The 14431-nt window shown below is 43.7% G+C and overlaps 1 protein-coding gene across 1 annotated transcript; it reads left to right on the forward strand.

The window, feature by feature from the left end:
- Window positions 1-1836: 1836 nt before the first annotated feature.
- MRPL23 (mitochondrial ribosomal protein L23) lies at window positions 1837-13597 on the forward strand. Its single transcript, XM_086613572.1, has 5 exons — window positions 1837-1868; window positions 1980-2102; window positions 2971-3053; window positions 5391-5464; window positions 13261-13597. Exons 1-5 carry the CDS (start codon window positions 1843-1845, stop codon window positions 13423-13425), a joined length of 471 nt encoding a protein of 156 aa, XP_086469698.1. The 5' UTR covers window positions 1837-1842; the 3' UTR covers window positions 13426-13597.
- The last annotated feature ends 834 nt before the right edge of the window (window positions 13598-14431 follow it).

The raw sequence follows: 14431 nt of genomic DNA on the forward strand, positions 1-14431 counted from the left end.
AACCGAGATGACTCCTTGCTGGCATCTTCAACTCCTGCTGAGCATGTCCTTTATCCTCCTGATACCAGCCCTATGCTGTCCTGTAGATTGCTGCGTACAAATCTCTGGATTTTGTAAATAAAGCGCGACCAGTACCTACTCCAATGACAGCCCTCTGGAATGGTGTTTCATACTTTATTTAAAGGCACCCCATTTTGCAAGGATTTGGGAGTTGGTCCAAATCCTTACTCAGTATCATTTGATCCAGCTCTACACCTGGGAATGAGGCTCAGTATCATCAACAAAGATCCAGGATCAGAGGCCTGTTTTACAGCCACATACAGGCAGATAACAAAAGCCGACTCTGTTCTGGGGAGCTCATAATCTGAATGCCAAATGTAGTTGAAATTGACTTAAAAGTTTGAGTGATGAAGGGAATCAAAGAATCGGGAATAAAGGAACAAATCCATAGAAGTGATAGTTTTCAGGACACAGCATTTCTTAAATGTAGACAAGTCACAGTAAAATATAGAGAATGATTCATTCAAATATCAAATCCCTGGAAGTGTTCCAGGCCAGGCTGGATGAGGCTTTGAGCAACCTGGTGTAGTGGAGGGTGTCCCTGCCCATGGCAGGGGGGTTGGAACTAGATGATCTTTGAGGTCCCTTCTAACCCTAACCATTCCATGATTCTATGACTGAGGTAGTTAACCTACATATAATATTAAAGCCCAATACTGAAATGCAAATGACTTAGTCATCAGTGTAGATGTCAAAACACAAATGGCTGTTACTAAATTTGGGGTGCGAGCTATTCTGCAGGGCCTGTTCATTGCCAATCCTTGAACCGCCCTGCTGGAGGGAAGCCCACCAGGAATGGTGGTTCTCCCTCATGTTTCTAAACTACCGGCTGTTTCTGGTGCCCACATTCACACTCTGGCTCTCTGTTAGCGCTTGCTGAGGCACCATAGGTTCCTAAGAGCGGTTTAGGTGGGAAGAGACCTTCAAAGATCATCCAGACCAGTTTCTCTGCTGTGGGCAGGGACACCTTTCACTAGAACAGGTTGCTCAAAGCCGCGTCCAACCAGACCTTGAACACTTCCAGTGTGATGGGTCATCCACAGCTTCTCCAGGCAACCTGACCCAATGTCCCATCACTCTCATCATAAAAAGTTCCCTCATGTCCAATCTAAACCTACCCTCTTTCAGTGCAAAGTTGTCGCCTCTTGTCCTGTCACAAAAAAGTCTCTATCCGTCTTTCTTATAAGCCCCCTTTAAGCAGTGAAAGGCCGCCATGAGGTCTCTCCGGAGCCTTCTCTTCTCCAGGCTGCACAATCCCGACACTCTCCACCTTTCCTCACAGCAGAGGTGCTCCAGCCATTGGGTCGTTCTCGTCGCCCTCCTCTGGACCCCTCCAACAAGCCCATGTCTTGTGCTGGGGACCCCCGAGCAGGGGTCTCACCAGAGCGGAGCAGAGGAGGAGAACCACCTGCCTTCCCTAACCACAAAGGAAAGACCGGACAAAACTCGGCCAAAGCTGCGAATTCCCACCGAGGCGCCATTTCGCAGGCGCTTCCCGCCATTCCCTTGGAGTTGCGGCTCCTCAGGGAAGCTCTCCTCCACCCCGAGGCTGTGCGGCGCCTGGGAGCGGCCGGGCCCCGCGGCGGGCTGCGCTTGCGGGAGGCGGCCGTGAGGAGCGGGCCGCCGCTGTGAGGGGAGTCTGACCGCGCCCGCCGCCCGCCCCGTCCCGCATGCAGCCCCCAGCCCGCCCCGCCGCGCCCCGCCGCGCCAGCAGGGGGCGACAGCTGCCGCCGGGAGCCGCTGTCGCGCCGCCACGCTGCGCTGCCGGGCCGCGCCTCGGCCATGGCGACGGGCGCCCGGAAGGCCGTGTGAGCGGGCCGGGCCGCGGCGGGGGGCAGCCGGGCGGGCTCGGGTCGGGGCGAGGCGAGGGCGGAGGGTTGCCGGTCGGTCCGTCAATCAGTGGCGCCGTCTCCCCGCAGGTACCCGCTGTTCCAACTGGGCGGCCCGCAGCTACGGATCTTCCGGCCCAACTTCTTCATGCTGGCGGTGCGGCCCGGCGTGCCGCAGCCCGAGGATACCGTGCAGTTCCGCGTCTCCATGGAGTGAGTGCGGGGGCGGCGGGGGAGCGGGCACGGCACGGCGTGGCATAGCCCCCCGCAGCGGGAGCCGCCGCGGGTCAGGGCCTGCCCTGCCGCGGAGACGGCCCGGCGCCGCCCTAGGAGTGCAGGGGCCCCCGCCGCTGCTAGAGCAGCCCCTTCCCCCGTGCCGCACGCTCCCGACACGCTGCCGCTTGTCCCCTCCTGGGCTGCAGCTTGTCCGGTTTGCGGAGGAGTGGGAAGGCCGTGTGGCAGACAGCGCCCTTTGGGCTGGAGGAAGGGGCTTCTCCATCAGGGGGAACTTTTTGAGGGCTTCGAGGGCTCTGATTTAAGTACGAGCTTTGCTTGGTTCCTCTTTCTGAGTGTTTGCGAGGCTCAGCCTTCCCAGGGACAAGTTTAGGAAGAAGGAAGTGCTGATGAAAATGATCCAGAGGAAACAAGGTGATGTCCAGGTGTTTGTCAGGACTCTTTTGTCCTGACCAATCTGGTTGCACACACTAAAGCCCTCAAGCCTGTGGCAGGTCCTGAAAAGATTAGAAAATGCTTTTCAGAAGATTAGAAAGGATTCTCAGCTTGGGCAGTGCGAAAGCCTACCCACTTCACTGAATAGAGTATATCTAGGGTTTTGACTGATGAGGCTACAGAGGATAAAATATTTGTCGTTGTTACAGTTCATGGTAATGAATTGCTGTAGCAGTGTGTGATCTGTGTTGTGTTTATACTCTTATGAAGTAAAGATGCCTTGGTTGAACAGAGAAGACGTATTTATTCCAGAGTATCAACCAGTCTAGAAATACTCTGGCTTTGTTTTATTTTATTTAAATATTTATGCTTTCCCTTCTTTCTTTCCCCAAAATGTTTTTGCATTGCCTAGAATGACAAAAGTGGATATCAAGAATTACCTTGAAAAAATATACAATGTGCCCGTAGCTGCTGTGAGGACCAGGATACAGTATGGTAAGTGCAGTTGAGTAATCCAAAGGGATGAATACAGCATTCTTGCGCAGCCAGAATAGACTTTTCCCCTCAAAAGGTCCATTACATTTCAACAAACTTTGGTTTCAAGTGCAAAGCTGGTGACATCTGTCAGCTTAGTTGTTCCAGTCCATCCCTTCCAATGAATATGCACTACTTCGTATTTGAATGTTTTAATTAGATTACGACATAACTTTTTAAAAAGAAAAATCTGAATTTAAAAAAGTTTTATCATCTTGACAGTTATCTGGCTTGTGCTGTATGCTTTTGTAGTTGGTACCGTTTCTCTTTGAAGACCAGTGGGTGTCTCACTTCAGAAGGAACTGCTTCATGTGTTTTAATAAAATTAGTAATTAAACTTAATTTCAGTCATAACCCTTTTTAAAAAAAATACATGAGTTGAGATTACCTGGCATGCACACAGAGGAGGTGTTGTGGTCTAACAAAAGGTAAAGTTTGCAGACCAAAGAAAAATATTTTGTTAGACCAGTAGATAATGTCAGAAAAACATCTTGACAAACTTTCTATTTTTCATCACCTGCCATTACCACATTTCTTCTACAGACTTGTATGCTTCCACTCATGGTGTTTCTCCCCTGTGCCAACCCTACATAAAAAACCCAAAAACCAAAAAACGAACATGAAACCAACCCAAGAGAAAAAGAAAAAACATTGGTAGTTTAAGTTATGCTGAACTCTGACTTGGAGCAGAGGGACCCACCTCTAACTGAAATAAGCTACATTTATTTAAGGCCACGTTTACATATGAATGCTTCCTTCCCTAGAGTTTCTCTGACTGCAGTTTTGATGCAGTGCAAAGTCAGGAATATAATTTTCATGTTGTTTACTTTTTTGATCACCAGGTAGTGCATTAATCAAATGGAGAGTGACTTGTTGGTTAGGATATGTTTTATGGCTGAGTTTTTCTTTTATACACTGACTCTAGCAAAGGAATTGATTGATGTGTTTATAAGGGTAAGAGTAGGGATGATTTTTAAAAAGGGATAAGAGAAAAGAGCTGTAATAGTGGAAAATGGAGAATGAAAAAAAAATCTTCAAAATAAGGTAAAACTAGGAATGTAAGAAAAAGAAAACAGAAAGATGATGTGTAATATGCTTATGTGAAAAATAGAATCAAATCCTCCCTTCGAGGAGGGCCACGAAGATGATCCAAGGGCTGGAGCACCTCTGCTGTGAAGACAGGCTGAGAGAGTTGAGGCAGTTCAGCCTGGAGAAGAGAAGGCTCCGGGGTGATCTTATTGCAGCTTTCCAGTACTTGAAGGGGGCCTACAGGAAAGCTGGAGAGGGACTTTTTACAAGGGCGTGTAGTGATAAGGACAAGGGGAAATGGATTTAAACGGAAAGAGGGGAGATTTAGATTGGATATAAGGAAGACATTTTTCACTCAGAGGGTGGTGAGACACTGGAACAGGTTGCCCAGAGAAGTTGTGGATGCCCCATCCCTGGAAGTGTTCAAGGCCAGGTTGGATGAGGCTTTGGGCAACCTGGTGTAGTGGAGGGTGTCCCTGCCCGTGGCAGGGGGTTGGAACTCGATGATCTTTGAGGTCGCTTCCAACCCTAACCATTCTATGCTTCTATGATTCAAATAAAGTCTTCAATACCAAACACATGCAGTTCCAAACAACACTGAAAAATACTTATGCTTGTCCTTACAACCTTTTTGTCCACCACTGCTAATGGAAGTAATGGTAGAATGTATATATTCAGGGATAAAAGAGGAAAGGAGGTTAGAATGCCTAATAATTTGAGAGCTTTAATGTCTGCCTAACATGCAGGGAATAAATTGAACTTTCCACTCGGTTGTGACCAGCATACTTGCAGAAGGTTGAGGTGCTTTGGTTTTTTTGGATGTAGAGTGTAATTGCCTGGTGTATAAACAGCAGATCCAGCTCATTTGCTAGGTAGTAAAAATGACAAGTTAGAAGCTGTTTAGTGGTCACTTCCTCCTTGTTTTCCTGAAGCTGTCGGTGTTGGGAGGACAGTTTTTCACTCCTGGACCCTACTCAGGAGGGTTAATCTCCTTGCTTCTTTGCAAACTTTGTGTGTGATGTGAAGGCACAGTGGCTATCAGCAGCCTGAGCCTGGTGGTGCCTCGGTTTCCTACTTGTAAATGAGGAGACTAGTTGTCTACGAATTTCAGTGCATTTTAGTGATTGTGGTACTGTGTTGGTACTGAAGAAGGAGTATTCCTCTTAACAATGAATCAGAACTAGTGAAGTCCCCCCCCTTCAGCTTACCTTTGCTTTGGGGAACTTGAGTCCTGGGAAGTAAAAGGTGGGACTCTCTTTGTTTCTGCAGGTGCAAACAACAAGAGGAATCACAAGAATCAGAGGGTGAAGAAGCCAGATTACAAGGTCGCCTATGTACAGCTGGTGAGTTAACATGGATGCCTGTAGGGGAAGAGGCAGGGACTGCTAACCAGCCAGGCTAGAAGTAAGGTTTAGTGAATTGCCTGGTTGGCTGAATATTTCTTCCAGTCCTCTAATAACGACATTTTCTTTAATACATTCCAGAATATATATGAGATTTAAATGACTTAGTCTAAAAATCAAATTCAAACAAATGGTTAGTTTTCAAGTCCTGTATTTTTTTGAGGTCTGTGTGTCATATAGTGCTGCTTTGCCAGTGAGTTTCATGCTGACCCTGTAGGCTGTGTGCTGGAAGGTTCACGACTTTTGTGATTGATTGCTGGAATGTCCAGTAAGTGAAAGAATATATTGTAAGGGTAGGGAACTTCTTATTAAAGCTTTTTGGATTTCAGAGAAGACTAAGGCATATTCCTTGGAGAGCTTTTAGTCATGTCTAACAAGCATGCTTTGTAGCTAAACCGGGTTCTGAAACGTATGTTGGTTGCCCAGTGGAAAAGCAGCTTCGTGTTCTAAGGAATTTCTTTCAAAACAGGAGCATATTATAGTTTAGACTTCTCTTGGGCTTACCTGTCTCTATGTAAAAAAGAAATGCAACCAGTGACAGAAAACCCCTTCACATACCAAAATTACATTAAAGGAATGCTATTTACGGTTGTAAAACCATAAGCTCAAAATTGCTGTTGGCAACGCAACCTCGGTGTTACTCCAACCTGGGACAAGGATTCAGTGTGGGGGAACACTGTGATCTTAAAGAACTGTGTAAGACTTCATATGGACTTGGGGTTAAACTAAAGAGACACAATGGGAAATCTGATAATTTTTCAAAGTTTGAATGTGCTTGAAGTTTTTCCCTAAGCCCCTTCTGGGAAGTGAAGTGGAAAAAGCGAGGAGAGTGTGTTTTTCTAGACAGCCCTTGCCTTTAGAAGAACAGTATAAAGTACAATGTTAATAGAAAGTAACAAAGTTGTATTTAGATGAGGACTAACCTTGATTTACTGTGCCGAAGTCAAAGGCAACCTCATCTCCGTGAGGATTTTGCATTACAATGGCTAAAAAACCACATTCCTTTTCAGAGGAAGAGTGGGCAAATTCTCCCTCCTGGTTTGTCTGTGCTAGGTTTTTGTCTTTGAGAGATCAGGTATGGATGATTTGTTGAGAACACAGCTGAGGAACTGAGTGCCAGGAGTGATGTTGTGTCTTCACAATTTGCTTTCTTGGAATGTTGTTCCTTAGTAGGTAATTGCAAGCGCTTTCCATTGTCATGGCCTCTTGCTAGTGGCTTCTTTGCTTTTAGAGTCTCGTTTCCCGAGATCGAAGCAGACCTGGATCTTCAGCGATCTGTGGTCAGTTCACGAATTTTATTTCACTGTATTTAATGCAGTCTTGTCTCTTTTGTCTGCTGAGTCAAGAAGGAGGTAGTTTGCAACCCATAGATACTCGGCGAGGAGTGGGAAGCAAAATGCTGCTGTTCTGTGGAGCAAGCCACTCATTTAAGGCAGTGCCTTTGTGCACCCTGGAATAGTTGGCATTACCTTAAGGGCAGCTCCATGGTGGAGAGAAGTACCCAGAGTAGCTTGGTATTGGAGGCGCTTGGACAACAGTAACTCTGGTCGTTCCTCCAGCCTCTCATTTTCTCTGCCGGACAATGTAGCCTGTGCAGAGCCCTGTGCTGCTGTGGCTGAGGGCTGCTCTTGATACGCGAGACACCAAGTGTCCCTTACGGCGTTGTCCTATACTATAGTATAGGACATATCATCATATGTTTTTAAAGAATGCCATGTTTTCCATCCAACCCAGGATCGAGATCAGGAGACCGCCTTTTGGTGTTGTACTTCATCCCAAGTGAGGGAATCCTGACCATTTACTAAAAATCTTGTCAGTGAAGCTCGGTCTGTGCGTTTTCCCCTCGTCTCATTTCTAGTCTTTCTGCCCTCTTTTTTTCCATTGTTATTGGTGCCTGTGAATCCCTTTAACGTTTATAGGTTTGTCTGTCCTATTTTTTTTCTTTTCTCTTTCTCTTTTTCCTTTTGTTCTTTGCTTTTCATCACTGGCTCTGGTGTCTCAGACAATGAGCTCCCAGTTCTGTGTTCACACCAGCTTTAAATAGTGGGTGAGGCCAGAAACCCAGTGTCATTTCTGAAACTGAAGGTTTTGCCTTCATTCTCATTCATGGTGTAATTCAGGCTGTAATAGGCCCCATGCAGTCCATTGTTAATATCTGCCTAATTTAGGAAAGTCTTTGGTAACCACTGTAAAATCCTTATTTTCATGAGAATTAGTTTGCATCTGCCGTGAGTCAGAGTAGCTGGGCTTTGCCACCATTTTTACCAGCTGTGTTTTCTCTCATTAATCCAGTTTCAAGTTGAAACTGCTTATGACTGGAAAAATAAGGATGTGTTTCTGGAAGGTCTTGAGTTGATCTTTCCGTTGCCCACTAGGTGGAAGTATTGCTCTTTCCAGCAAGGCTTGGTAGCAGCTGTTGTGTGGTTTACCTGAATGAAACTGAGCATATTTTCATGACCAGTTACGCTTCCCTGCTTCATAAAACATCACCTTATGTGTCCCAGCGCAACATACATATCCATTAACTTACTGCAAGTGTCTCAAAGGTGGAAGGTGTATGAAGTCATAGTCAACATACCCTGAGGTGTCAGATTAGTGCCCCAGCTGTTGCACATGGAAGAATTGTTGTCCTTTCTGTTCCAAATACTATTTCTTGGAGATTCAGAGCTGTTTACTTTATTCTCAGGCTGTAACTGGACAAATACGTGATCTGTCCAAGCATAATATTTTCACACTAAAAAAATACCTCAAATCATAGAAGGCTGTGGATCAACAATATCTTGCCATTCCAGAGCCTGCCTGCCTGTTTTCCCCCTTTTGAAATGTAGTGAAAAAGGTTTAAGTTAGAGACTTCTGGCCCTGGGTATCAAATGCTAGTTTTTCACACTGTTTTATTTTTTTAATTAAAAATGAAGTATATATCTTTGCGGAGTAGCTAAAATGAATGTAATACAGCAACCTTTCTTTTTGCTCCAATACAGTTATAATTTCCTAGTGTTATTTAAAAAAAAGGAAAAAAAAAAAAAGAAACCCAGTGGGAAACTTTACAGTTGCATCAACATCAGGGAAATTAAGAAAACCAACAACATTCCCTCCTCCTCCTTCAGCGTTCTCACTGGTTTAGCTCAACAGGTGTTAGCACCCGTGGGAGCACAACTGTAGACAAGCCTCTGGAATCCAGACCTATTTTTAATTAAACCTGTTTTGAGAAATCTAAGGGAGATGACTGTAAAAAGGAGTCTGACCTTGTCAACATTGGGACTAACACCTATTTAGCTGCATGAATGATGGCACTGGTGGGAACGTTTTTGCAAATGCTTTCTCCTTAAACCCTGCTTAGAGTGTCCAGTACATTCATATTAATTAACCCATTTACACATCAGATGTGACAGCAGTTTTCTTTTGATATTGACAGTGAATTTGGAGGAGCCTTGGATGCTCCCTACGCTGTGTCATTCCTGTGTGGATTTTTGAACTTGCTTTCTGTACTGTTTTGCCATACGTTTTAAACATCAGATATTACCACTGCAATAGTAGGAAAATTGTTCAGATGCACTGGATTATGAAACTTAGCTGCATTTGCTGCTACTGCTGGACCAAATCCCGTGCTGTTCCAGTCCAACATTTTTTTAGTTAACGATACTATAAACATCACTTTTCTCCTAATTCTGAAGGACAGTAGTAAGTGCTTCAATTATCTAAATAATCAGAAGATCTCACAGTTGTTTACATGGTCAGTGTTTGCTGCGTCATTCCTACATAATGATATCTGTGCTGACCTTCCATTCCTAAACTTTTCGAGGGACGCAAAGGTCAGAGAAGTGTAAGTGAGTTTGTGCCGGATAATCCTTCCAGCAATTTTCAGACATGAGGCTCAGCAGTGGAAGGCTAACACTTGACTTCGTAGCCCTAATTATGGTCACTTAACCTCTCATTAAAACGAATGGAGGCAATTTGTACCACTCGATGTGATAACTCCTTCTGCAGACTCAGAGAACAAGGTGTGTTTTCAGCCGTTCTAACCAAAAAAGGCTTGAAATCTAAGGGGAAAATACATGTTTGATGCTTAGGTCACTTTTTCATCTTGAAGGACGTTGGCATTTAACAAATGAATCCTCGTAAGACCTTGTATATAAATCAGTTGTACATTTGGGTAATGCTGAAGCGAGGATTAGAGTTGCGCAGGAGTAGAACTTTAATGGCTCCCTTTCTGTAATCTAAACACTGGACCACACATCTCACTTGTACATAATCTTAGAATTTGTAGGAAAAAGAGAGGTCTTTGGGAAGACCCTAAATTGAGAATAGCAACGCGTAAAATCATCACGTTGCCTTTGATTTTTTAGGTGTTTTAATACTGCCTCTCTGACTTGCATTGTTTGGTTTTTTCCCTTCTTTTTTTTTAACATTATAAAGGTTCACTTAGATGTAAGAGCATGTGGTGGTAGAGCTTATCCTTACAAACTGCAGAGTATCAGTGTATCACCTCACATTGGTGAAAAAGTTCTTTTGCTGGCAAGGCAGCATCTGGTTCCAAGACAGACTAAATTAGCCGAGCAAAATGATTTTTTTGCCAGTGTCTGTCTTTTTTACAGGATTTTCTTTTAGCACAGCTGTGTCAGGTAGGAAGGTGTTCTTTTCTCCTTCTTTCTCTGTGCTTCTAACTAAGGTAGTTAGCTGGCAGAAGTTCTGAAGGAGGACCAAGCCCTAGCCTTTTTAAGAGCCCATTTCAGCTTCTGTGAATTTCAATAATTCAGTAATGAAAATGATGACCTTATTTAAATGGCTTGCAGAAAGTAAAACAGTGAACAAATGCAAGGTTTAGGAGTAAGCCAAAATTTTGCTTTCTGGTCAAATATGCCAGTGTTTCATGTTCTAGCAGATAAAACCCTGATGAACTTGGTAGAGATTTAGTCGTTTGCTTTACTTGGGTTAGGATTTCATTCTGAGGATGCATTTATCATATTGCTGTCAAGTGGTTGCTGTATAGAAGGGAAGACTTTCACAAAGAAGGAGTGTAAGAAGAAGCAGCACTGTATCAAGCAGTGATCATCCCTCCATTCCTTTGGTAGGCATTTTTTTGAGAAGGTGGCATATGAGCTTGAACCTCAGTAGCCTCTGGCATCGTGTGGAAGATGCACTGAATGTAAATATGCCTGGACAGACTCACAATCCTTTATGTAAGTTGATGCCTTTTGGTATTTTTGAAATTTTGAAATACCCGAGATGCAGACTTCTGAAAACTAGCTACTGAGCATGCACAACAGCTATTTTTCATACAGCTTTCATCACTTCAGAGTCTTACAGTGCAGTATTACTGCATAGTATTGTTACTTAAGATTTATCAACCTTCAGTTCTCAGGGTGTAATGTCTTGGCTGTTTTGAATCGTGTCTGGCTGCCAGCCAAAATCAGAATTTCTTCATAAAACAAGAGCTGGAAAGAGCCAACTTGTCCGTGCTGATTTTGATTTATTAAAAGACTCCAGATAGAGATTGACATTTTCAGCTCAATATTTGACCTTCACCAGCCTTGAAATGGGAACTGTGAGCACTTTGATAAACAGCTGAAAGGTTTGTCTCATTTTGCTACAGCCTCTGTGCATATCTTTTTTTTGTGTGTGTTTTTTTGCTCTCTTTTTAAAATAATAACTGTTTTGCAATGCTTAGCGAATTACCATGGATGTTGTTAGTATGCTTTAGGGACAGCTTTCCTTCATTCTCCAATAAGGGAAGCGCATTGGTGCTGGAAGCATACCAGAATGGAAGTGCTGCATAACAAGAACAGTCCCTTACTACACTGTTACCAATATAAATAGTTCTCAAATTTTCAGTGTAGGTGGTATGCCTACCATGTTAGCCTGAATTGTTTTCTGACTTGTTTAACTAAAATGGCTTCCTTTCCAGGGCAGACAAGTCCTTAGAATCGGCCCTGTCTGTTCTAGAGGTACCATGGGGCCGAGTGACCCGCCCACAGTGCAGTTAAAACACAGTAATTTTTTGTTATGTAAACAAATTATTTTCCATGTGCTTCAGTGTGCTGAAGTCTTGGGCAGCGCTTGGCCTCAAGGGTGCTTGCTGCTGGTCCTACTACAGGAAGAGTTTCGGAAGGCTACAGCTATGGGATTGCTCAAGGACATTGATAAGGCCAGTTTCTGTGCCTTGAAATGGAACCATGCTTTAAATGTCATAGGACAGCTATTTGAAGTGTTACCTGTTGGTAATTTAAAGGTACAAAAGAGTCGAAACCCCCGAATGGGGGTTCCTTTCCTGTGGAAAGGAAAACCTTGATTTGTTCCAGTTGATCTTGTCCAGGCTAGAATCGAGGACAGAGTAACGTACACAGCAGCTCCCTTGTTGTTTTTGTAGTATGGTCAGGCTCTTAGGAAACCCCCAAGAAGTATGCACTACAAAAACAACCGGAGCATTGCTGGGTATGAGTTGATATTTCCTAGATTCTAGTCTGGATAAGCTCAACTGGGTTAAGTCATGTTTTTTTCTTTCCAAAGTGTATGCTTGAGGTTTAAATTCTTTCACACCTGTAAATTACCAGGTTGAGTGTATATGGATGAATGAAACATAGCACACATTCAGCTGGGTCAGGACCATGGGGACGTTTTTTTTATTTAATTATGTCATATTTCTGATTCCAAAAGGTAGTATAGGTAGCTGTGTTGTGGAAGGCTCCTTTCATGTCCTCTGTGGAACCATTTCGTAACTGGGCCTCTTGTTTGATTGTATTTATTGCACAAATGTGAAGAATGGCTAATCTGAAAAAAACCACTGTTTTTGCCTGAAGCAATGAAATGCTTTTATTGTGATCTCTGTATGTGATATTCTGCCAAAGAAGTTAATGTATGGTAAGATTTGTAAGTATTTTCAAGAGTAATTTTAGAATTATGAGCTATCAGTTATGAGTTTTATTATGCAAAGTCCCTTATGGAATGGAAGGGCTGATATTGTTGAGTTTAATGAAGTTGTGCTTAGTGCAAACACCACTAAAAAGTAAGTAGATAATATTAATGGGCTAGAACATTTCCACAGAATAATGGTTTCCTATTGTTAGATAAAAACCAGAGACAAGCAAATATTTATTTTCCAAGTGGGAGACATAGATTTGACGATGATGTTTCACTGAAATGACTTGTCTATTCGGCAGAATGACTGATGAAGATGTAATCACTTTAATCTCATCAATGATGTATTAGACAGATTGTTCCCACTGTAATTGTTACACACTATAGTCTTTATTCCTGTTGATAAGAGACCTCTACTATCTGTTATTCTGTATTCCCACATTACACCCTACGGTAACAGCTGCTAGGACTGTTGTCTCTTATCCTTAGCTGAGATCTAAACAACTATAACCACTACTATCCTGAGTGTTAACATAATGAACGCCTGCTCCACCATGTATTGCCCCGATGGTGTTACTTTAACAAAATCACTTATTTTGCTCATCGTGCTTTTGGTGTATGACTCATACAACATCTCTGAGCTGGTTCAGTGTCTTTGAAGAGGTGTCCATCTCCTGACCATTCATCTGTAAAAAAACAAAAGATGTCAGTGTCTTCATTAGCACACGAAAGAGGAGAGGCTGAAAGTTAGCCTTTTTGGGGGGGAAGGGATATATGTGCATCTTGGGGAAGCTTCAGGGTGGTCTTTCGTTGTAAGTATATGCATCATAGCTACTGCAGAAAGGCTGGAATGTCTCTCTGACCATTTGTTTTCTCTTTAGGGCCAAGGACAAACCTTTCAGTTTCCCAACCTATTTCCAGAGAAAGAACAAGACGCAGAAACTCGCTCTTTTGATGAATTCAAGGATAAATATATGGAGAGAGAGAAGCAGAGGCAGAAAGGTGACCCCAGACGAGGTGGAGTCCCAGATTGGTTTGGACTTTGATGCAACAAGCCAGCTGCCTTTCTTTAGGCTCAGAGGGATTTTGATCAGCAGAACTTGCACTCTTCCCTTCTTGTAATGACCGAATGTTTATTCTTGAGCAGCCCTTGCTAGCGTGTCTTTTTTTCCTGGCTGTTTGTGCACGACTACAACAAAACGGCCCTAAAGAAATAAAAAGGTGAAATAAATCTGACTGCGTCAGGTCTTTCCTGTGAACTTGTGGACTATTTCTAAAATGTGGAATTGCTTTTTGTTGTTTCTGACTATGAGAGTGTCATTGTGCTTACCTTCTTCCTACTTCTGTGTGTTGTTTTGAGTAGAAGTAGGAGGCATTTAATTTCCCAGGATAAGTGTAGTTTGCATTGAATGGATTGTGTAAAAGTCAAGATAGGGGCAGACATGAAGGTGTAGATAACTAGACTATAGGCTCAGGACATAGGGTTCCCTTATTGTCAGTTATGGTGTCCTACTATCCTGTGAATTGCCTTCCTTGCAAAGTGACTCCCCCCCACCCCGTGCCTTTCCTGGAGATCTGATTGCATTCCTTTGTTAACGGTTGTGTGGCTTTTTGGAGACAGGGTTTATTGGATAGGCTCTGTGACCAGGCCTGTGTGCGTTTGATCCCCAGAAGCATCAAGGAGCAGACAAAGGTGGTGCACAGTTTGTGCTTGCTGTCGTGCAGGACAGGTAGTTGCCTTCTGTGGCCAGCCTCCCTAGGAATGTTTACTGGCACGGCTGTGCTAGTATTCCTTCCCCTGTCCGCAGCTACCTTGCAGTGCTGGCAGGAGTCCTGTGTGGACACAGTTGTACTGGCATAGAAATGCTTTTGCCGGTGGAGGCTGTTTTGTGCTCAGGACTAATAAAAAGACTCTTTTTACTTTTTCTGGTGCAACTCCCTCTACATCCAAGTTGCTGATGACAGGACAGTGGTAGAACTTTTCTCGGCCTTCAGGGCTGCCACGTTCAGGTTTTTAATTTCTTGGCTCTGCGGCTGTTTCTCCTTGCTTGG

Source organism: Tauraco erythrolophus, chromosome 6 (genome assembly GCF_009769465.1).
Source record: "Tauraco erythrolophus isolate bTauEry1 chromosome 6, bTauEry1.pri, whole genome shotgun sequence".
Classification (NCBI taxonomy): Eukaryota; Metazoa; Chordata; class Aves; order Musophagiformes; family Musophagidae; genus Tauraco; species Tauraco erythrolophus.